We start from the raw sequence: 24,009 nt of genomic DNA, 5'->3' as shown, positions 1-24,009 counted from the left end.
CTGCATGTTTTTACACATTGAGTTGCTGTCCCATGTTTGGCTGATCAGATATTTGCATTACCAAGCAGGTTTACCAGATAAAGTGGCTAAGACAAAGGTATAGAGTTCCAAAAAGGGAAAGAATGAACCTTGTGAAGATGAGAGCTACGTGGAAAAAGGCAGCAGAAGTAATGAAATTTTGAGTTCTATTTTGATTCTCGGACACAGAATCAGTACAGTCATTTGTCAGAATCAAGTTTATTAAAACATAAAATTTGTTTCACAACAAAGACATAACACTTTTATAAATTACAAAATAAATAAAAAGTGCAAAAATAATGTAAAAATAAGGCTGTGTTCATGAACTGTTTCTAAATATGTTGGTGGAGGGAAGAAGCTGTAACTAAATCATTGAGTGTGGGTCTTCAGCATGAAGAGGGCATTCCTCGAATGTTGTGGGCGCTTGGTGATCAACACCCAAAGGGGTCCAATATCCTCGCGGGCAGGTATAATAGAGCTGTTAGGGAGGGTTTACTCTGATTTGGCATGGGAATGGGAGTGATAGGGCTGAAGAAGAAAACAGAAATAAATCAAAGATGGCGTGCAACAGAAATGATAGAAAGGACAGGCAGGAGATGAGGCATAATCACAGCCAGTGGGATGAGTTACAGGGAAATAGAGGCGTGTTGCAGTTAAAACAGAAAGCAACAAATACTGGACTGAAAGTATTATATTTGAATGCACGCAGCATAAGAAAGAAAATAGATGATCTTGAATTTCAGCTACAGATTGGCAAGTATGACTTTGTGGCCATCTCTGAAACTTGGCTAAAGGATGGCTGCCATTGGGAGCTGAATGTCTGAGGATATATGGTGTTTTGGAAAGATAGGTTAGTCGACAGAGGGGGTGATGTGGCCCTGTGTATAAGAAATAATATTAAATCATTAGAAAGGAATGACATGGGATCAGAAGGTATAGAGGCTCTATGGATTGAGTTAAGAAATGGCAAAGGTGAAAGGACCCTAATGGCAGTCGTACACAGGCCTCCAGACAGCAGCTGGGATATAGATTACAAATTACAGCAGGAGACAGAAAAGGCGTGTCAGAAGGGCAATGTCATGATGATCGTCGGGGATTTTAACATGAAAGTGGATTGGGAAAACCAGGCCTGTATTGGACCTCAAGAGAGAGGATTTCTAGAATGTCTAAGGGATGGCTTTTTAGAACAGCTTGCTTTTGAGCCCATTAGGGGATCAGCAGTGCTGGAGTCAATGTTGTGCAATAATCTGGACGTGATTAGAGAGTTTAAGGTTAAGGAACCCTTAGGGAACAGTGCTCAGAATATGATCGAGTTTACTTTGAAATTTGAGAAGGTGAAACTAAATTCTAATGTCATCATTTCAGTGGAATAAAGGAAATTACAATGGCATGAGAGCAACTGGACAAAGTTTACTGGAAAGAGACACTAGCAGGAAGGACAGCAGAGCAGCAATGACTGGAGTTTCTGTGAAAAATGAGGGAAGTGCAAGACAGATATATTCCAAATAAGAAGAAATTTCAAATGGAAGGACACTACGGTGGCTGACAAGTGAAGTCAGAGCCAAAGTAAAAGCAAAAGAGAGTGCATACAAGGAAGCCAAATCTAGTGGGAAGATAGAAGATTGGGAAGCTTTTAATAACTTGCTGAAGGAAGCTAAGAAGGTCATATAGGAAGGAAAAGAAGAATTATGAAAGGAAGATGGCAACTAATATCAAAGAAGATACTAAAAGCTTTTTTTATGTATATAAAGGTTAAAAGAGATTGGAGGGTTAGATATAGGACCAATAGAAAATGATGCTGGAGATATTGTAATGAAATGCGCAGAGATGGCAGAGAACTGAATGCGTATTTTGCATCAGTCTTCACAGTGGAAAACATCTACAATATACTGGACATTCAGGAGTGTCAGGGAAGTGAAGTATGTGCAGCAAAAATTATGACTGAGAAGGTTCTCAGGAAGCTTAATGGTCTGAGTGTGAATAAATCGCGTGGACCTGATGGAATGCACGCTCAGATTCTGAAGGAAGTAGCTGGAGAGATTGCGGAAGCATTAGCAATGATCTTTCAAGAATTGATAGATTCTGGCATTGTACTGGATAAATGGAAAATTGCAAATGTTACTCTGCTATTTAAGATGGGTGGGAGCAGCTTGACATCAGTGGTTGGGAAGTTGTTAATTGTTAGGGGCGAGATCATGGAGTACCTGGAGGCACATGTCAAGATAGGCCAAAGCCAGCATGGTTTCCTGAAGGGAAGATCCTGCCTGACAAACCTACTGCAATGTTTTGAGGAAATTACAAGCAGGGCAGGCAAGGGAGGTGCAGTAGACGTGGTGTACCTGGATTTTCAGAGGACTTTTAAAAAGGTGCCGCACAAGAGGCTGCTTAGCAAGATAAGAGCCGATGGAATTACAGGGAAGTTACTAGCATTGGCTGATCGGCAGAAAACAGAGAGTGAGAATAAAGGGATCCTATTCTGGCTGGCTGCCAGTTACCAGTTAAGTTCCACAGGGGGGACCGCTACTTTTTATGATGTATGTCAATGATTTGGAATTAGATGGATTAATGGATTTGTGGCTAAATACGCCAATGATACAAAGATAGGCGGAGGAGCGGGTAGTGTTAAGGAAACAGAAAGCCTGCAGAGAGACTTAGATAGTTTAGGGGAATGGGCAAAGAAATGGCAAATAAAATATAGTATTGCAATGTGTATGGTCCTGCACTTTGGTGGAAAAAATAAATGGGCAGATGATTATTGAGATGGGGAGAGAATTCAAACTGCAGAGATGCAAAGGGACTTGGGAGTCCTTGTGCAAGATACCCTAAAGGTTAACCTCCAGGTTGAGTTGGTAGTGAAGAAGGCAAATGCAAAGTTGTCATTCATTTCTAGAGCTATAGAATATAAGAGCAGGAATGTGATGTTGGGGCTCTATAAGGTATTCTTGAGACCATAGTTGGAGTATTGTGTGCAGTTTTGGACTCCTTTTTTAGAAAGGATATTCTGACATTGGAGGGGGTTCAGAGAAGATTCACAAGAATGATTCCAGGAATGAAAGGGTTACGGTATGAGGAACGTCTGGCAGCTCTTGGGCTGTATTCCCTGGAGTTCAGGAGAATGTGTAGGGATCTCATAGAAGCATTCTGACTGTTAAAAGGCCTGAACAGATTAGATATGGCAAAGTTATTTCCCTTGGTAGGGGAGTCGAGGACAAGAGGGCACAACTTCAAGATTGAAGGATGTCCATTTAACATAGAAACATAGAAAATAGGTGCAGGAGTAGGCCATTCGGCCCTTCGAGCCTGCACCGCCATTTATTATGATCATGGCTGATCATCCAACTCAGAACCCCGCCCCAGCCTTCCCTCCATACCCCCTGATCCCCGTAGCCACAAGGGCCATATCTAACTCCCTCTTAAATATAGCCAATGAACTGGTCTCAACTGTTTCCTGTGGCAGAGAATTCCACAGATTCACCACTCTCTGTGTGAAGAAGTTTTTCCTAATCTCGGTCCTAAAAGGCTTCCCCTTTATCCTCAAACTGTGACCCCTTGTTCTGGACTTCCCCAACATCGGGAACAATCTTCCTGCATCTAGCCTGTCCAATCCCTTTAGGATTTTATACGTTTCAATCAGATCCCCCCTCAATCTTCTAAATTCCAACGAGTACAAGCCCAGTTCATCCAGTCTTTCTTCATATGAAAGTTCTGCCATCCCAGGAATCAATCTGGTGAACCTTCTTTGTACTCCCTCTATGGTAAGGATGTCTTTCCTCAGATTAGGGGACCAAAACTGCATACAATACTCCAGGTGTGGTCTCACCAAGGCCTTGTACAACTGCAGTAGCACCTCCCTGCTCCTGTACTCGAATCCTCTCGCTATAAATGCCAGCATACCATTCGCCTTTTTCACAGCCTGCTGTACCTGCATGCCCACTTTCAATGACTGATGTATAATGACACCCAGGTCTCGTTACACCTCCCCTTTTCCTAATCGGCCACCATTCAGATAATAATCTGTTTTCCTATTTTTGCCACCAAAGTGGATAACTTCACATTTATCCACATTAAATTGCATCTGCCATGAATTTGCCCACTCACCCAACCTATCCAAGTCAATCTGCATCCTCTTAGCATCCTCCTCACAGCTAACACTGCCACCCAGCTTCGTGTCATCCACAAACTTGGAGATGCTGCATTCAATTCCCTCATCCAAGTCATTAATATATATTGTAAACAACTGGGGTCCCAGCACTGAGCCTTGCGGTACCCCACTAGTCACTGCCTGCCATTCTGAAAAGGTCCCGTTTATTCCCACTCTTTGCTTCCTGTCTGCTAACCAATTCTCCATCCACATCAATACCTTACCCCCAATACCGCGTGCTTTAAGTTTGCATTTAGAACAGAAAGGCAGAGAAATTACTTCAGTCAGAGGGTGGTAAATCTGTGGAATTTATTCCCATGAGCGGCTGCGGAGGCCAAGGCATTGGATGCATTTAAGGCAGAGATACAGTTAGGTTCTTGATTAGCCAGGATACCAAATGGTATGAGGAGAAGGCAGGGGAGTTGGGATGACTGGAAGAATTGGATCAGCCCATGATTGAATGGCGGAGCAGACTCAGTTGGCTGAATGGCCTACTTCTGCTCCTATATCTTATGGTCTTATGATGGATGTCACCTTTTTAAGTTATTGTCTTTTGAAGTGATCTTTGATGGCGAGGGTTGTGTATGCAGTGGAGCTGGCTGAGTTTGCAACCTTCTTCAGCCTCTTGCAATCCTGTGCATTCGAGCCTCCATATTAGGCAGTGATGAAACCAGCCAGTGGGATGAGTTACAGGGAAATAGAGGCGTGTTGCAGTTAAAACAGAAAGCAACAAATACTGGACTGAAAGTATTATATTTGAATGCACGCAGCATAAGAAAGAAAATAGATGATCTTGAATTTCAGCTACAGATTGGCAAGTATGACTTTGTGGCCATCTCTGAAACTTGGCTAAAGGATGGCTGCCATTGGGAGCTGAATGTCTGAGGATATATGGTGTTTTGGAAAGATAGGTTAGTCGACAGAGGGGGTGATGTGGCCCTGTGTATAAGAAATAATATTAAATCATTAGAAAGGAATGACATGGGATCAGAAGGTATAGAGACTCTATGGATTGAGTTAAGAAATGGCAAAGGTGAAAGGACCCTAATGGCAGTCGTACACAGGCCTCCAGACAGCAGCTGGGATATAGATTACAAATTACAGCAGGAGACAGAAAAGGCGTGTCAGAAGGGCAATGTCATGATGATCGTCGGGGATTTTAACATGAAAGTGGATTGGGAAAACCAGGCCTGTATTGGACCTCAAGAGAGAGGATTTCTAGAATGTCTAAGGGATGGCTTTTTAGAACAGCTTGCTTTTGAGCCCATTAGAGGATCAGCAGTGCTGGAGTCAATGTTGTGCAATAATCTGGACGTGATTAGAGAGTTTAAGGTTAAGGAACCCTTAGGGAACAGTGCTCAGAATATGATCGAGTTTACTTTGAAATTTGAGAAGGTGAAACTAAATTCTAATGTCATCATTTCAGTGGAATAAAGGAAATTACAATGGCATGAGAGCAACTGGACAAAGTTTACTGGAAAGAGACACTAGCAGGAAGGACAGCAGAGCAGCAATGACTGGAGTTTCTGTGAAAAATGAGGGAAGTGCAAGACAGATATATTCCAAATAAGAAGAAATTTCAAATGGAAGGACACTACGGTGGCTGACAAGTGAAGTCAGAGCCAAAGTAAAAGCAAAAGAGAGTGCATACAATGAAGCCAAATCTAGTGGGAAGATAGAAGATTGGGAAGCTTTTAATAACTTGCTGAAGGAAGCTAAGAAGGTCATATAGGAAGGAAAAGAAGAATTATGAAAGGAAGATGGCAACTAATATCAAAGAAGATACTAAAAGCTTTTTTTATGTATATAAAGGTTAAAAGAGATTGGAGGGTTAGATATAGGACCAATAGAAAATGATGCTGGAGATATTGTAATGAAATGCGCAGAGATGGCAGAGAACTGAATGCGTATTTTGCATCAGTCTTCACAGTGGAAAACATCTACAATATACTGGACATTCAGGAGTGTCAGGGAAGTGAAGTATGTGCAGCAAAAATTATGACTGAGAAGGTTCTCAGGAAGCTTAATGGTCTGAGTGTGAATAAATCGCGTGGACCTGATGGAATGCACGCTCAGATTCTGAAGGAAGTAGCTGGAGAGATTGCGGAAGCATTAGCAATGATCTTTCAAGAATTGATAGATTCTGGCATTGTACTGGATAAATGGAAAATTGCAAATGTTACTCTGCTATTTAAGATGGGTGGGAGCAGCTTGACATCAGTGGTTGGGAAGTTGTTAATTGTTAGGGGCGAGATCATGGAGTACCTGGAGGCACATGTCAAGATAGGCCAAAGCCAGCATGGTTTCCTGAAGGGAAGATCCTGCCTGACAAACCTACTGCAATGTTTTGAGGAAATTACAAGCAGGGCAGGCAAGGGAGGTGCAGTAGACGTGGTGTACCTGGATTTTCAGAGGACTTTTAAAAAGGTGCCGCACAAGAGGCTGCTTAGCAAGATAAGAGCCGATGGAATTACAGGGAAGTTACTAGCATTGGCTGATCGGCAGAAAACAGAGAGTGAGAATAAAGGGATCCTATTCTGGCTGGCTGCCAGTTACCAGTTAAGTTCCACAGGGGGGACCGCTACTTTTTATGATGTATGTCAATGATTTGGAATTAGATGGATTAATGGATTTGTGGCTAAATACGCCAATGATACAAAGATAGGCGGAGGAGCGGGTAGTGTTAAGGAAACAGAAAGCCTGCAGAGAGACTTAGATAGTTTAGGGGAATGGGCAAAGAAATGGCAAATAAAATATAGTATTGCAATGTGTATGGTCCTGCACTTTGGTGGAAAAAATAAATGGGCAGATGATTATTGAGATGGGGAGAGAATTCAAACTGCAGAGATGCAAAGGGACTTGGGAGTCCTTGTGCAAGATACCCTAAAGGTTAACCTCCAGGTTGAGTTGGTAGTGAAGAAGGCAAATGCAAAGTTGTCATTCATTTCTAGAGCTATAGAATATAAGAGCAGGAATGTGATGTTGGGGCTCTATAAGGTATTCTTGAGACCATAGTTGGAGTATTGTGTGCAGTTTTGGACTCCTTTTTTAGAAAGGATATTCTGACATTGGAGGGGGTTCAGAGAAGATTCACAAGAATGATTCCAGGAATGAAAGGGTTACGGTATGAGGAACGTCTGGCAGCTCTTGGGCTGTATTCCCTGGAGTTCAGGAGAATGTGTAGGGATCTCATAGAAGCATTCTGACTGTTAAAAGGCCTGAACAGATTAGATATGGCAAAGTTATTTCCCTTGGTAGGGGAGTCGAGGACAAGAGGGCACAACTTCAAGATTGAAGGATGTCCATTTAACATAGAAACATAGAAAATAGGTGCAGGAGTAGGCCATTCGGCCCTTCGAGCCTGCACCGCCATTTATTATGATCATGGCTGATCATCCAACTCAGAACCCCGCCCCAGCCTTCCCTCCATACCCCCTGATCCCCGTAGCCACAAGGGCCATATCTAACTCCCTCTTAAATATAGCCAATGAACTGGTCTCAACTGTTTCCTGTGGCAGAGAATTCCACAGATTCACCACTCTCTGTGTGAAGAAGTTTTTCCTAATCTCGGTCCTAAAAGGCTTCCCCTTTATCCTCAAACTGTGACCCCTTGTTCTGGACTTCCCCAACATCGGGAACAATCTTCCTGCATCTAGCCTGTCCAATCCCTTTAGGATTTTATACGTTTCAATCAGATCCCCCCTCAATCTTCTAAATTCCAACGAGTACAAGCCCAGTTCATCCAGTCTTTCTTCATATGAAAGTTCTGCCATCCCAGGAATCAATCTGGTGAACCTTCTTTGTACTCCCTCTATGGTAAGGATGTCTTTCCTCAGATTAGGGGACCAAAACTGCATACAATACTCCAGGTGTGGTCTCACCAAGGCCTTGTACAACTGCAGTAGCACCTCCCTGCTCCTGTACTCGAATCCTCTCGCTATAAATGCCAGCATACCATTCGCCTTTTTCACAGCCTGCTGTACCTGCATGCCCACTTTCAATGACTGATGTATAATGACACCCAGGTCTCGTTACACCTCCCCTTTTCCTAATCGGCCACCATTCAGATAATAATCTGTTTTCCTATTTTTGCCACCAAAGTGGATAACTTCACATTTATCCACATTAAATTGCATCTGCCATGAATTTGCCCACTCACCCAACCTATCCAAGTCAATCTGCATCCTCTTAGCATCCTCCTCACAGCTAACACTGCCACCCAGCTTCGTGTCATCCACAAACTTGGAGATGCTGCATTCAATTCCCTCATCCAAGTCATTAATATATATTGTAAACAACTGGGGTCCCAGCACTGAGCCTTGCGGTACCCCACTAGTCACTGCCTGCCATTCTGAAAAGGTCCCGTTTATTCCCACTCTTTGCTTCCTGTCTGCTAACCAATTCTCCATCCACATCAATACCTTACCCCCAATACCGCGTGCTTTAAGTTTGCATTTAGAACAGAAAGGCAGAGAAATTACTTCAGTCAGAGGGTGGTAAATCTGTGGAATTTATTCCCATGAGCGGCTGCGGAGGCCAAGGCATTGGATGCATTTAAGGCAGAGATACAGTTAGGTTCTTGATTAGCCAGGATACCAAATGGTATGAGGAGAAGGCAGGGGAGTTGGGATGACTGGAAGAATTGGATCAGCCCATGATTGAATGGCGGAGCAGACTCAGTTGGCTGAATGGCCTACTTCTGCTCCTATATCTTATGGTCTTATGATGGATGTCACCTTTTTAAGTTATTGTCTTTTGAAGTGATCTTTGATGGCGAGGGTTGTGTATGCAGTGGAGCTGGCTGAGTTTGCAACCTTCTTCAGCCTCTTGCAATCCTGTGCATTCGAGCCTCCATATTAGGCAGTGATGAAACCACTGAGAATTTTCTTCACTATCTATCTAGAGAAATTTGCAAGAGTCTTTGGTGACATCATAATTCTTCTCAAACTCTGAAAGGAGTAGAGCTGCTGGTGTGCCACTTTCATGACTGCATCAGTGTATTGGGTTAGTTCCTCCGAGATGTTGATACCAGGATCTTGAAGCAGCTCACTCTTTCCACCACTGATCCTGAGGACTGGTGTGTGTTGTTCTGTCTTATCCCTTCTGGTCCACAATCAATCTCTTTATCTTCCTGACAGCGATTACAGTTTGTTGTTGCAACAGCACTCTACTGGCTGATGTCTCACTCCTCTATCCTCCTCATTGCCAACAATATTGGTGTCATCTGTGAATTTATAGATGCTACATGAACAGCTTTTAGCCATATAGTCAGAGTGCAGAGAGAGTACTCAGCACACATATGTGATATTACTACGATAAAAGTGGTTAATGATTAAAAATAGCATACATAAGAAGACAAGTGCATTTGTAGCTGTTGAACTTCTCTTTTGTTGTGTATACATTACAATATTTATTGGCACAGCTGTAAAGGCAATTTACCATATTTTGATAACATTAAGGATTGGATGTGACAATAACAAAACTATAACCATCCAGGTTGCATACCCTAAGCGGGTAAGTTTAAATAATAATCAGGAGCAGACCACTCACTAATAAGAGGATGGCTGTAGTTTATATCGTTCCAGCATATCTCTCTGATCATGATTTCTATCTGATGAAGGCTCATTGATCTAAACTACAAACACTTCTCCATAAATGCTGCCTAATCTGTTCTGTGTTTAAAGCAATTATGAGTCATCCAAGCAGAAAAACCCTGAGATTCATTTTCTTGTGGGCATACATAAGAAATCCCTAATAGAATAATAACCTTAATAGAATCAGTGAAAAACCAGATCAACTGGATGTTCAACCGGTGTGCAAAAGACAGCAAACTGTGCAAATACAAAAAGAAAGAATAATAATAATAAATAAGCAATAAATATTGAGAACATGAGATGAAGAGTCATTGGAAGTGTCTTTAGGTTTGGGAACATTTCAGTGATTAGCCAAGTGAAGTTATCCACTTTGGTTGAAGAGCCTGATGGGGGTTGAGGGGTAATAACTGTTCCTGGACATGGGGGTGTGAGTCCTGAGGCTCCTGTACCTCTTTCTAGATGGCAACAGTGAGAAGACAGCCTGACCTAGGTGGTGAGGGCCCTTGATGATGGATGCTGCTTTCCTCTGACAACACTCCATGTAGGTGTGCTCAATGGTGGGGAAGCTTTACCTGTGATGATCTTCCTGCACGACTTTCTGTGGATTTTCCATTCAAGCACTTTCATGTTTCCATGCTAGGCTGTGATGTAGCTTGTGAATATACTTTCCGCTACATATCTGTGGAATTCTATCAACATTTGGATGCCATCCCAAATCTTCGCAAACTCCAAAGGAAGTAGAGCTGCTGCTGTGCTTTTTACAAAATTGCACGTTCGTGCGAGGCCCAGGATAGGTCCTCTGAAATGAAAACACTGAAGAATTTAACATTGCCGACCCTCTCCAACTCTGATCCTTTGAGGACTGGCTCATGGACCTCTGGTTTTCTCCTCCAGAAGTCAATAACCAGTTCCTTGGTCTCGCTGAAATTGAATAAGAGGTTGTTATTGTGGAACCGCTCAGCCAGATTTTCAGTCTCTCTATGATTGAACACCATCTTTGTTTCTAATGACAGTGGTGTCATCAGCAACCTTAAATATGGCATTGTAGCTGTACTCAGCCACACAGTCTTGAGCAGGGGGCTAAATATGCTGCCTTGTGGTGTACCTGTGCTGATGGAGTTTGTCGAGGAGATGTTGCCAATCTGAACAGACGGGTCTGTAAGTGAGGAAATTGAGGATCCAATTGCACAATGAGGTATTTTGACCGAAGTCTTAAGGGTTATTGATTTGTTTTGAGGGGATGATAGTATTGAATGCCAAGCTGTAGTGAATAAAGAACATCCTGATGTAGGCATCTTTGCTGTCCAGTTGTTCCAGGGTTGAGTGAAGAGTCAATGAGATGACATTTTTTGTGAACCTGTAGTGCCAGTAGGGTAATTGGAGTGGCTACAAGTCCCCTCTCAGGGAGGAGTTGTTGTGTTTCACCACCAACCTCTTAAAACACTTCATCACGGTGGATGTAAGTGCTATTGGATGCTGGTCATCAAGGCAGGTCACCGTTCTTCTCAGACACCGGTATAAGTGAAACCTGCTTGAAGAAGATGGACTGCCACCGTGAGAGGTTGAAGATCTGAGTGCATACTCCAGCTAGTTGATCAGCATAGATCTTTAGTACTTGGCCAGGTACCCCATCTGGGTTGGATGTATTTCATGAGTTTACCTTCCTGAAGGATACACACACACGTCGGCCTCAGGGACTGAAATCACAGGATCATCGGGGCAGCATAAGTTACCAGTGGTTCTTCCATGTCTATTATCTGCTGAAGGATTGTGTGAGTGACCAGACCTGGCCCAGCATCTCCCCAGATGATATGGTACACATATTGTTTTTGTCAATTCTCAAAAAAGTGGATGCTGTGCTCTGTAATGAGAGTGAATGGGAGTGAAACATGTCTCAGATTCCTGCTTCAAGAGTGTAGGAATTGATTTACTACTGAGGTTAAAATGTAGAAAAAAGGCTTTCAATAGGAAACATTTTTTTCTGAAAACCCTAGATGGTTGCATTTAGAGTCATATTGGCATTCAGTAACGTAACACCCGAGTAACTTAATTGGCTGCAGTTTGGAGCTTCACATAATATAAAGAAAGGCTGTTTTTAAATATGATGATCTTCCCTCTGACCTTTTCAGGGAGCTTGGAGAGGCCAGGTGATGGTTGCTGTGTTTAAGAGGAATTTAAAAAGGTACATGAAAATGAAGGGAATCGAACATGCAGGCAGATGGGATTTGTTTCATTTGTCATTGTGGGCCGAAGGGCCTGTTCCTGGCTCTACTGTTCTGTGACGTGGATGAACCCATTAACTTGTTTGACATGACTGATGGAAATTCTGGTTCCACATGGCCAAGTTCCAAAACTCCAGGATGGCATTCTATAAATGTCTGTTGATATAATATATGCAACATACATCAAAGTTGCTGGTGAACGCAGCAGGCCAAGCAGCATCTATAGGAAGAGGCACAGTCGACGTTTCCTATAGATGCTGCTTGGCCTGCTGCGTTCACCAGCAACTTTGATGTATGTTGCTTGAATTTCCAGCATCTGCAGAATTCCTGTTGTTTGATATAATGTATTGTGATTTGTGATTGTACTTCAGTTATGCTGCTGAATATTCACAATTTTACCACGAGAGTTCAAAGAATGTTTTTCCTTATTTTTAATCCAAATTAGAGAACTGGAAAGTAGTAAATGGGACCATTGGTTCATCGGGTTTTCTGGATCCTGGACACCAAGGTGATCTCAGCAGGAGTGAAATTTTATGGACCTTCACTGGCAGCAACAAAAGCCTTGTTACTATTTTGGATCACGTTCCAGATAAACCTGTGGAGAAACCATATGAACAATTCAGATCCCGTTTACAGTTTAACGCTTCTACTGGCTGTCTGCTGGTAAACAGGATAAAACCTGAGGATCAAGGTGTTTATAATTTTGTTGTAGATGAGAGAAGAACAACTACGATAGAATTGCTTCTCTTCTGTAAGTATTCACTTGTTTGTGTATCTTGAAAATGCTGATGCTGTTGAATTATTTACTCATTTGCTCAAGGGCTGTACACACAGGATTTGTGATTATTGATGCCATTGTAAATTAAATTAGTTTCTTCACCCAGAAGACTAACATTAGTAAAATAAATGTAGCTGTTCAGTCAGCCTCTGTTGTATTTGCATATATATTTACTCTCCCTCTGAGGAGTTGCTATGGAATTGTGATCTACCATATATTTCTGTCCTGGTGAGATGAACCCAGACAAAAGAAAATCTGCAGTTGCTGTAAATCCAAGCAACACACACAAAATGCTGGAGGAACTCAGCAGGCTAGGCAGCATCTATGGAAAAAAAACAATCGATATTTCGGGCCGAAACTCTTTGTCAGGACTGGAGGGGAAAAATGCTGAGTAGATTTGAAAAGTTGGCAAGGGGAGAGAGAAACACCAGGCGACAGGTGAAACCTGGAGGGGGAGGGATGAAGTAAAGGACTGGGAAGATGATTGCTGAAAGAGACAGAAGGCCATGGAAGAAAGAAGAAGGGGGAAGGAGCACCAAAAGGAGGCAATGGGCTGTCAAGGGAAGAGGGATGGGAAATGGAGGGGGGGGGCGCATTGCTAGAAGTTTGAGGAATGAATGTTTGTGCCATCAGGTTGGAGACTACCTAAAAGGAATATAAGGTGCTGTTCCTCCAACCTAAGTGTGGCTTCATCACAACATTAGTTGCAGGCCACAGCTTCAATTTAGTGCAGACGAGTAAACCCCATTGAGTACCAGTCAGGAAGATAGAACAACATCTACACTTTCTGAGGAGATTGATGTGTGCAAGCCTCTCTGTCTCCATCCTAAGAACTTCGTATAAGAGTAGCATCGAGTGTCCTGTCCGGCTGCATCATTTTATGGTACGGAAGCTGCAAGGCATCAGACTGCAATACCCTACTGAGGATAGGAAAAAACCACTGAGAGGGTCATTGCAGACTCCCTCTCCCCGATTTGTGACTTTTACTGGCAGTGTTGTACACTGGGTACAACCAAGTATTGTTGAGAACCCCTTTCACCCATCACACTATCTTTGACCCACTATCATCAGCAAGGAGTTAGAGGTGTATCAGGACTAGGATGCTAGACAGGGTAACAGGTTCTTCCCTCAGGCTGTGAGATTAACCCTAACTATAAATCTAAGGAATACCCGGCTACCACCGAGGCCTTGTCACAAGGACAGCGAACTGTTTTACTGTACAGTTTATCTGTATGTAATTTTGAATGATAGTTTATTACTTATGGTAATATTGTTTTGTGTGTGTGTGTGATATACATTATGTATTCTGGGTGCACTGTGGTCTGGAGGAATGTTGTTTTGTTTGGTTGTATATATGTACAGTCAGAAGATATGAAACTTGAAGTTGAACTTGAAACAAAGTTTTGAGAGCAAGAAACACTGAGCACAGGGATATTGTTGGGAGTCTGGAACCAGATGCTATAGTCTTGGCACATGGGGTAAGAAATTAAAAGTTGTGAGTTTTTACACCCCTGGGACACAGCCCATGCTGCTTCCCTGTGAAATTTCGCTCTGCAGGCTGTCTCTGAATATATTCTAGAAAGCGATAACAGATTTCTAGACACTCAAAAAACACCCATTTGGGGTATGGATAAAACAACACTGTTTGAAATAGAAATTCAGCCACATTGTATTGAACAGCAAAACAGGTTCGAAGGCTAAACATCTGATCCATAGAACCATAGAAACTACAGCACAAAAACAGGCCTTTTGGCCCTTCTTGGCTGTGCTGAACCATTTTCTGCCTAGTCCCACTGACCTGCACACGGACCATATCCCTCCATACACCTCCCATCCATGTATCTGTCCATTTATTCTTAAATGTTAAAACAGAACCCGCATTTACCACCTCGTCTGGCAGCTCATTCCATACTCCCACCACTCTGTGTGAAGAAGCCCCCCCCCTAATGTTCCCTTTAATCTTTTCCCCCCTCACCCTTAACCCATATCCTCTGGTTTTTTCTCCCCTTGCCTCAGTGGAAAAAGCCTGCGTGCATTCACTCTATCTATACCCATCATAATTTTATATACCTCTATCAAATCTCCCCTCATTCTTCTACGCTCCAGGGAATAAAGTCCTAACCTATTCAACCTTTCTCTGTAACTGAGTTTCTCAAGTCCCGGCAACATCCTTGTAAACCTTCTCTGCACTCTTTCAACCTTATTTATATCCTTCCTGTAATTTGGTGACCAAAACTGAACACAATACTCCAGATTTGGCCTCACCAATGCCTTATACAACCTCACCATAACATTCCAGCTCTTATACTCAATACTTTGATTAATAAAGGCCAATGTACCAAAAGCTGTCTTTACGACCCTATCTACCTGTGACGCCACTTTTAGGGAATTTTGTATCTGTATTCCCAGATCCCTCTGTTCCACTGCACTCCTCCGTGCCTTACCATTAACCCTGTATGTTCTATCTTGGTTTGTCCTTCCAACATGCAATACCTCACACTTGTCAGTATTAAACTCCATCTGCCATTTTTCAGCCCATTTTTCCAGCTGGTCCAAGTCCCTCTGCAGGCTCTAAAAACCTTCCTCATTGTCTACTACACCTCCAATCTTTGTATCATCAGCAAATTTGCTGATCCAATTTACCACATTATCATCCAGATCATTGATGTAGATGACAAATAACAATGGACCCAGCACTGATCCCTGTGGCACACCACTAGTCACAGGCCTCCACTCAGAGAAGCAATTCTCTACTACCACTCTTTGGCTTCTTCCATTGAGCCAATGTCTAATCCAATTTACCACGTCTCCATGTATACCTAGCGACTGAATTTTCCTAACTAACCTCCCATGCGGGACCTTGTCAAAGGCCTTACTGAAGTCCATGTAGACAATATCCACTGCTTTCCCTTCATCCACTTTCCTGGTAACCTCCTCAAAAAACTCCAATAGATTGGTCAAACATGACCTACCACACACAAAGCCATGTTGACTCTCCCTAATAAGTCCCTGTCTATCCAAATGCTTGTAGATTCTGTCTCTTAGTACTCCCTCCAATAACTTACCTACTACCGACGTTAAACTTACTGGCCTATAATTTCCCGGATTACTTTTCGATCCTTTTTTAAACAATGGAACAACATGAGCCACTCTCCAATCCTCCGGCACCTCACCTGTAGACAGCGACATTTTAAATATTTCTGCCAGGGCCCCTGCAATTTCAACACTAGTCTCCTTCAAGGTCCGAGGGAACACCCTGTCAGGTCCTGGGGATTTATCCACTTTAATTTTCCTCAAGACAGCAAGGACCTCCTCCTTTTCAATCTGTACAGTTTCCATGATGTCACTACTTGTTTCCATTAATTCCATAGACTTCATGCCAGTTTCCTTAGTAAATACAGATGCAAAAAACCTATTTAAGGTCTCCCCCATTTCCTTTGGTTCCGCACATAGCCGACCACTCTGATCTTCAAGAGGACCAATTTTATCCCTTACAATCCTTTTACTCTTAATATACCTGTAAAAGCTCTTTGGATTATCCTTCACTTTGACTGCCAAGGCAACCTCATGTCTTCTTTTAGCCCTCCTGATTTCTTTCTTAAGTATTTTCTTGCAATTCCTATATTCCTCAAGCACCTTATTTACTCCCTGCTTCCTATACATGTCATACAACTCCCTCTTCTTCTTTATGAGTGTTGCAATATCCCTTGAGAACTAAGGTTCCTTATTCCTATTCACTTCGCCTTTAATCCTGACAGGAACATACAAATTCTGCACTCTCAAAATTTCTCCTTTGAAGGCTTCCCACCTACCAATCACATCCTTGCCAGAGAACAACCTGTCCCAATCCACGCTTTTTAGATCCTTTCTCATTTCTTCAAATTTGTCCTTCTTCCAGTTAAGAACCTCAACCCTAGGACCAGATCTATCCTTGTCCATGATCAAATTGAAACTAATGGTGTTATGATCACTGGAACCAAAGTGCTCCCCTACACAGACATCCGTCACTTGTCCTAACTCGTTTCTGACAGGAGATCCAATATTGCATCCCCTCTAGTTGGTCCCTCTTTATGTTGATTTAGAAAACTTTCCTGAACACATTTTACAAACTCTAAACCTAACAGTATGGGAGTCCCAAATAATATATGGAAAATTAAAATTAAAATCCCCTACCACCACAACTCTGTTTCCTGCAGTTGCCTACAATCTCTCTGCAGGTTTGCTCTTCCAATTCTCGTTGACTATTGGGTGGTCTGTAATACAATCTCACCAATGTGGCCATACCTTTCCTGTTTCTCAGCTCCACCCATAAGGACTCAGTAGACAAGCCCTCTAATCTGTCCTGCCTGAGCATTGCTGTAATATTTTCCCTAACAAGCAATGCTACTCCCCCACCTTTCATTCCTCTGCCTTGATCACATCTGAAACATTGGAACCCTGGAATATTAAGCTGCCAGTCCTGCCCCTCCTGTAGCCAAGTTTCACTAATTGCTACAACATCATAATTCCACATGTCAATCCATGCCCTCCTATTAAATTTTCTGTACCACTTCTCTCTAACTTTTTGGGACTGACAGGGTATTTAAGGCAGAAAATCCTTTTGGAGATGAGGAATTAATTTCTTCACCAAAGATTTGTCACTAGTATGTAGAAATCCCCTGTCCTTCATTGGAACCTGATAGTATCTCCCCTGTATGCAGGCTTTTCAGGTTTTCAGGTGTACCCATAAGTGAGGTCTATCATTGAACTGTTGGGTTCAATCACAAAGCCATTGAGAGCCAAACCCAAGATTGTCATGATAACAGTCTCTCATTTCCTCAGTCATTATTTCTATGGAGTGAGGAGGCCATGGACTGAGGACTTCAAACAGAAAAATAGCCTTGACTGTCATTCCATAAAAGGCGTTTACAGACATCCTGCCCTGCAAAAACTCATTTCAGGGAGGTCTCAACCTCATTTTGGGGAAGTCTCAACCTCATAGCAGTCTGTGTCAATGAATTTGTTAATTTTGCAATACATCAGATTCACAAGCATTCTGTGAGACAGCTATCTTCTGAATTCTGTCTTAATGTGCCATATTCACAATAGTTGCTGTCTTGGTTGATGAGCAGGCATAGTTTTTTGTTATTTCTGAATCAGGAAACATTTTCCTGAATAGCTTGCCTGTGTGCTGCCACACCTGGAATGACAGGTTATGCTCAAGATGTAAAGTACAGCTCAGCTCTAATGACCTTCTCTGTCAGACTTTGGTCTTTCTGCTGAAAAGAACTGTGAAGTGCTTGAGCAGTGTTCCCTGCGCTTTGCCTCTTGAATATGTTGTGGTCCCTAAAAGAAATAAAAGCATAAGGTGTATCCTTATTACAGGTGTGCGTCGCTTAACGTCCATTTGGACAACATCCGATCACATAAACGTCCGTAGTCACACACATTTGCCTGCAATAGTCAGGATCAGAACTTACTTTTTTTACATCGAAATGGGGGATTTTAAATGAGTGATTTAGAAGTTCTGTATCTTCAAGTTGAAGTTTATTGTCAGTTTGATTGTCCGCAAATGAAACAACCTCTGTCCGGACCATGATGTAGCCACAATACATATATCACGCAAACATGAGGAACTCTGCAGATGCTGGAAATTCAAGCAACACACATCCAAGTTGCTGGTGAACGCAGCAGGCCAGGCAGCATCTTTAGGAAGAGGTACAGTCGACATTTCTGACCAAGACCCTTCGTCAGGACTAACTGAAGGAACAGCTAGTAAGAGATATGAAAGTGGGAGAGGGAGGGGGAGATCCAAAATGATAGGAGAAGACAGGAGGGGGAGGGATGGGGCCAAGAGCTGGACAGTTGATTGGTAAAAGGCATATGAGAGGATCATGGGACAGGAGGTCCGGGAAGAAAGTCAAGGGGGAGGGGGAGAAACCCAGAGGATGGACAAGTGGTATAGTCAGAGGGAGAAAAAGGAGAGAGAGAGAGAAAGAATGTGTGTATATAAATAAATAACGGATGGGGTACGAGGGGGAGGTGGGGCATTTGCGGAAGTTAGAGAAGTCGATGTTCATGCCATCAGGTTGGAGGCTACCCAGACGGAATATAAGGTGTTGTTCCTCCAACCTGAGTGTGGCTTCATCTTTACAGTAGAGGAGGCCGTGGATAGACATGTCAGAATGGGAATGGGATGTGGAATTAAAATGTGTGGCCACTGGGAGATCCTGCTTTCTCTGGCGGACATCCCTTCCCAGCTTTTCCTTCAGTTAGTCCTGACGAAGGGTCTCAGCCTGAAACGTCGACTGTACCTCTTCCTAGAGATGCTGCCTGGCCTGCTGCATTCACCAGCAACTTGGATGTGTGTTGCATACATATATCACACACATCACATAAAACAATATATTACCATATTATTTAATAAAATGTAATTCAAAATGCATATAAAGTGCACAGCACAGGTAAACAGTTCGCTGTCCTAATGACGAGACCTCGGTGGAGGCCGGGTATTTATTAAAATTGTTTTTCCTTCTGAAAACGGCTGCACTTAAACCTAGCCCATCGCGGGCTCGATATACCTGTAAGTGGAAGTGTTTCAGGAAAAAACCCCGAAGAATTTACTTGCTGCGAGCGTGTTTTTAAAGATGTCTTAGCGGACGATTTGGCATTTCTTTCCAGTTTAAACCCCGCTCTAATCTCCTTTAAGGCACCAACGCACCCCGCCCGTATAGGACAGCCTCGCATTGTCAGGTTGTCACCGCCAGCCTTGGGAATTTCTTTGCCAGGCTTTTGTACTTCACCACTGACAGTTGTTCGGATGATTTCAGCGTCATTACAGACAGCAGTAACTGAACTGATGGAATATGGAAGATAGAGAGAGGTCGAGTGTAAAACCCGCCCACAGAGAAAACTGATAGGTCTACTTAGCACAAAGACAGATCAAGCAGGATTCATTCATTTTCTTTCTTTTTTTTTTCCCTCTCCCTCTCTAAAAAATCGATTTCCGGGATATTGTATATAATTTGCGGGCATCAGGGAGCCGCTACCGATATGTGGGAGACTCGCGGGAGAGGTGGGATGTCTGCGTTTATCAATACATTTACTGGTGTTTCGTCTCGCTGCCGGCTGGAGGGCCCCCTGCTGGTAACATTGTGTAGTTGTCAGCAGCAAATTTCGAGCAGTAAATTCACAAATTTAGAAACAACGTTTGGACTGGTATCATTTTTCCTTTTGTGGAAGAAAATTTCAGATATCCTTTGTGTGGAAAAGTGTTCAAATTTCATACATAAAGCACTGGCTCCAATTTCAAACTGTCTTATCATCCAATGTTTTTTGGTTTATTCTGTTGATCCACAATCATTCTGTAAAATGCATTTATTTGTTCATAACTTGACCAATGAGGGCTAATTTGAAAAAAAAGAATGAAATATTACTGCTCATTATTCAACATTTTTCCCACTAGATAAGCTGTCGAAAACTTTCATAAGGAGCTATAGCGTCGCTGGCAACACCATCCAACTCACCTGTGAGGTTGATGGAAATCCTCATAAATATGAATGGCTGAAAAATGGAGGGAAAATCTCACAGCATCACTGGTTAATTAATGAAAGCAGAAGCCTCATCATCTCGACAGACTTGACAAATGAATGTGGAACATACACCTGTGTTGCCTCCAATCCTGTCAGCTCTGTCCAGGCAAATTACACCTTAAATCCCCCAGGTAAGATTCATTTATAGAGATATCTTAAAGGTATATGTCACGATCTTTGTGGACTTTGGAATGCAGGCTGTGTTAATCAAACAGTAGCAAAGATTGCCAACAGTGGAATTAATAGATATTTTGCTACAATTTACAAATGGTTTGACTGAGTGAGGAAGGGTGACTCCTAGCTGGGTGAAAGGGTTGCCAATCTCTCAGAGAAAGATGAAGGGAAGGGTGATCAGGAGAAGTTGGTGGATTCTGAACTGTTCTGTGACAGGGATTGGGTGAGACGATGCCTTTCTGAATTCTTTGGGGAAATCCAATTAGTTTAACAACATGAACAACACACACACACAAAATGCTGGAGAATTCAATAGGTCAGACTATATCTATTGGAGGAAATGAACAGCTGACATTTCATGTAGAGATCCTTCATCAGGATTGGAAAGGAAGGAGGCAGAATCCAGAATATAAGGTTAGGGGGAGGGGGAGGACAACGAGCTGGCAGGAAATATGAGAAGAGGGATGAAAGGGAATGATGTGAGAAGCTATGAGGTGAGAGGTGGTAGCAGTAAAGGGTTGAAGAAGGAGGAATCTGACAGGATAGAAGACCATGAAACAAAGGGAAGGAGGTGGGGAATCAGAGAGAGGTGATGGACAGTCATGAGGTCGGTGTTGGTGAAGAGCTGAAGTGAGAGGCCATTGGAATAAGGGAAAACCAAGGGCAGCGGTGGAGGTGGAGGTTGATGGGAAACTGTGTGGTTACAGGAAGTTAGAAAAATTGATGATCATTCGATCATGTTTTGTGTATGTTGTTCTAGATGTCCAGCATCTGTAGAATCTGTTGCGCCTTGGTTTTATAATATTGCAGTTTCTGAATTACAGATCCAAACCTTTCTCTTGCCACCCACAGTTACCAACTGTCATATTGATTTGTGTAGTATCCTTTCTCACATAAGAATGCTGAAGTAGATTTTCCCTGGTCTTCAGTTATCAGGCTCAAGCAGCTTACAAACCGGGCAGGTTTGACAGTAAGTGTAGGATATCAGGCTTCTCGGATATGACAGCACTTCTCCTGGCAGGAATGCATAATCAGTCTGAGTGTGGAATTTACTTTACAGGGATTGCAAATGGGGAGACTGACTGATTTTTACTTTAACTAGTGCTATGTGGGACAACGATCACATCCTGAACATTGCTGATTAGCTCTGCGTGTCAGATCAAGTAATTTGCCAGTGTTATATATGATGAGAGACTACTTGGGCAAACCCATCTGTAGAGCATGTGCAGAGGAAATAAAACATGAACCTACAGTAGGGAACAGAGATATCTGTTACTTTTCATTAACACACCTGTACAAAAATAACGTAGTGTAAAACACACTGTTGATCATCAGCTCCCACTCTGGTACACATATGACGACTTTCATTGATTTGTTCCCAGTCCTGACTATTTCCTCCTCCCTACCAAAAATATTTAGACACCTGCTGAGCTGGAACAATTACCTGATATGTTCAGCTTTTGATACCTACATTACATCTTCCTGTGCTTATGCACACTCAATGAATCAGGAGAAGGTGATTCCAATCTGATATGTTCCAAGCAATGCTTCAATTCAAACCATTAAGAAGATTTCTGCTTTCCTCGATAAATTATATCAGTAGTTGTTTTCGATGTCATCTTTAAAATCACAAGAGGCCTCTTTTTCTCTTTTGGAGAAAATTTATGCCTCTTTCATTTAACTCTTTGTGGTATCAGTATTGCTTGCAAATAGATTCAGTACTGGGTTAACTTCATGAGAATGTACTGAAGTATCACCCAATGAAAACATGCCCTCAGCAACTTTCCATCGATTGACAATTTGCTCGCAGTCCCTAATATAGGCTCTCGGCAGGGGAGGCACTGACAGTTCTATTTGATAGTTCCCCGAGAATCAATGTAATGTTTTTCTTTATTGCCCACAGTGAACTTTTCCCTTGGTGTCAGCTCTGCCTCATGTGGCAGTATTCTCTCCTCTGAATTCCAGATTGTGGGTTCAGATCTCATTCTAATATCTTAATCAGAATCAGATCCAGGTTTAATATCACTGGCATATGTCATGAAATATGTTGTTGTGCAGCAGGAGAACAGTACAATACATAATAAAAGAAATAGAGTCAGAAATTATATAATTAAATAAGAGGTGCAAGAAGACAGCAAAAAAAGCGAGTTAGTGTACCTGGGTTCTTTGTCCATTCGGAAACTCTTATGCTTGTGGAAGAAAGCTCTTCCAAAAACGTTCAGTATTTGTCTTCAGGCTCTTGTACCACCTCCTCGATGGTAGCAGTGAGAAGAAGGCATGTCCTGGGTGATGGGGGTTCTTAATGCTGGATATACCGTATTTTGAGGCATTGCTGTTTGAAGATGTCAACGATGCTGGGGAGGCTAGTTCCAATGATGGAGCTGGCTAGTTTGTAACTTTCTGCAGCTATCTATGATCCTATGCAGTGGCCCCTCCCTACCAGATGTTGATGCAATCAGTTAGAATGCTTTCCGCGGTACATCTGTAGAAATTTACAAGTCTTTGGTGACATACTAAGTTTTCTCAAATTCCTAATGAAATATAGCCACAGTTGTACCTTCTTTCTAATTGCATCAATATGTTGGACCCAGTATAGATCTTCAGAGATGCTGACACCCAGGAACTTGAAACTGCTTATCCTTTCCACTGCTGATCGCTTGATGACGACTGGTGTGTGTACCCTCACGTCCCCTCCCTGAAGTCCACAATCAGTTCCTTGGACTTACTGACGTTGACTGATAGGTTGCTGTGGCATCTGCTCAACTAGCTGATCTATCTTGCTCCTGTACTCCTCTTCATCACCATCTGAAACTCTGCCAATAAAAGCTCTGTCGTCTGCAAATTTATAGATGGCATTCGATCTGTGTCTAGTCATACTGTCATGAGTGTAGTGAGAGTAGAGTGGTGGGTCTATTCCGACTGCAATCTCCCGATGAGGAAGACAAGGATCCAGTTGCAAAAGGCAGTACAGAAGCCCAGGTTTGGAGCTTGTTGATTGGTACGGAGGGGATGGTGGTGCTGGGCCCTGAGCTGTAATCAATAAACAGCAGCTTAATAAAGGTATTACTATTGTCCAGGTGATCCATGGCTGAGTGGAGAGCGAGTGAGATTGCATCCACTGTAGATGGACGTTGGTGATAGGCAAACTGCAGTGGTACAGCTCCTTGCTTAGGCAGGAGTTGATTCTCACCATGACCAACCTCGCCAAGCACTTCGTCACAGTAACTATGAGTGCCACTGGGTGATAGTCGTTGAGACAGTTCACCCAGCTCCTTTTGGGCACCAGTGTAATGGTCGCCCTTTTAAAGCAGCTGGGAATCTCCAACAACAGCAGTGAGAGATTGAAGATGTCTTTCAACATTCTCACCACATGGTTGGCACAGGTTTTCAGTGGCCTACCAGGTACATCAGAGCCTGGCGCTTTGTGAGAGTTTCCCTCATGAAAGATGTTCTGACGTTGGCCTCTGAGACAGAGATTACAGGGTTACCAGATTCGGTAAGGAATCACACT

At 42.7% G+C, this 24,009-nt stretch overlaps 1 protein-coding gene across 1 annotated transcript in view; it reads left to right on the top strand.

Annotated features, from left to right (window-relative positions):
- LOC134346703 (uncharacterized) overlaps window positions 1-24,009 on the top strand; it is a 43,062-nt gene that overhangs the window by 3,424 nt on the left and 15,629 nt on the right. Inside the window, exons 2-3 of the mRNA XM_063048261.1 lie at window positions 12,421-12,726; window positions 20,198-20,455. Of these exons, the coding sequence (XP_062904331.1) occupies window positions 12,421-12,726; window positions 20,198-20,455 (564 nt within the window). The remainder of the gene's footprint in view (window positions 1-12,420; window positions 12,727-20,197; window positions 20,456-24,009) is intronic.

This window comes from Mobula hypostoma, chromosome 5 (assembly GCF_963921235.1).
Source record: "Mobula hypostoma chromosome 5, sMobHyp1.1, whole genome shotgun sequence".
In the NCBI taxonomy this organism is placed as follows: Eukaryota; Metazoa; Chordata; class Chondrichthyes; order Myliobatiformes; family Myliobatidae; genus Mobula; species Mobula hypostoma.
Note: the sequence above shows the minus strand (reverse complement) of the source record. Positions and strands in the feature narration are given on the sequence as shown.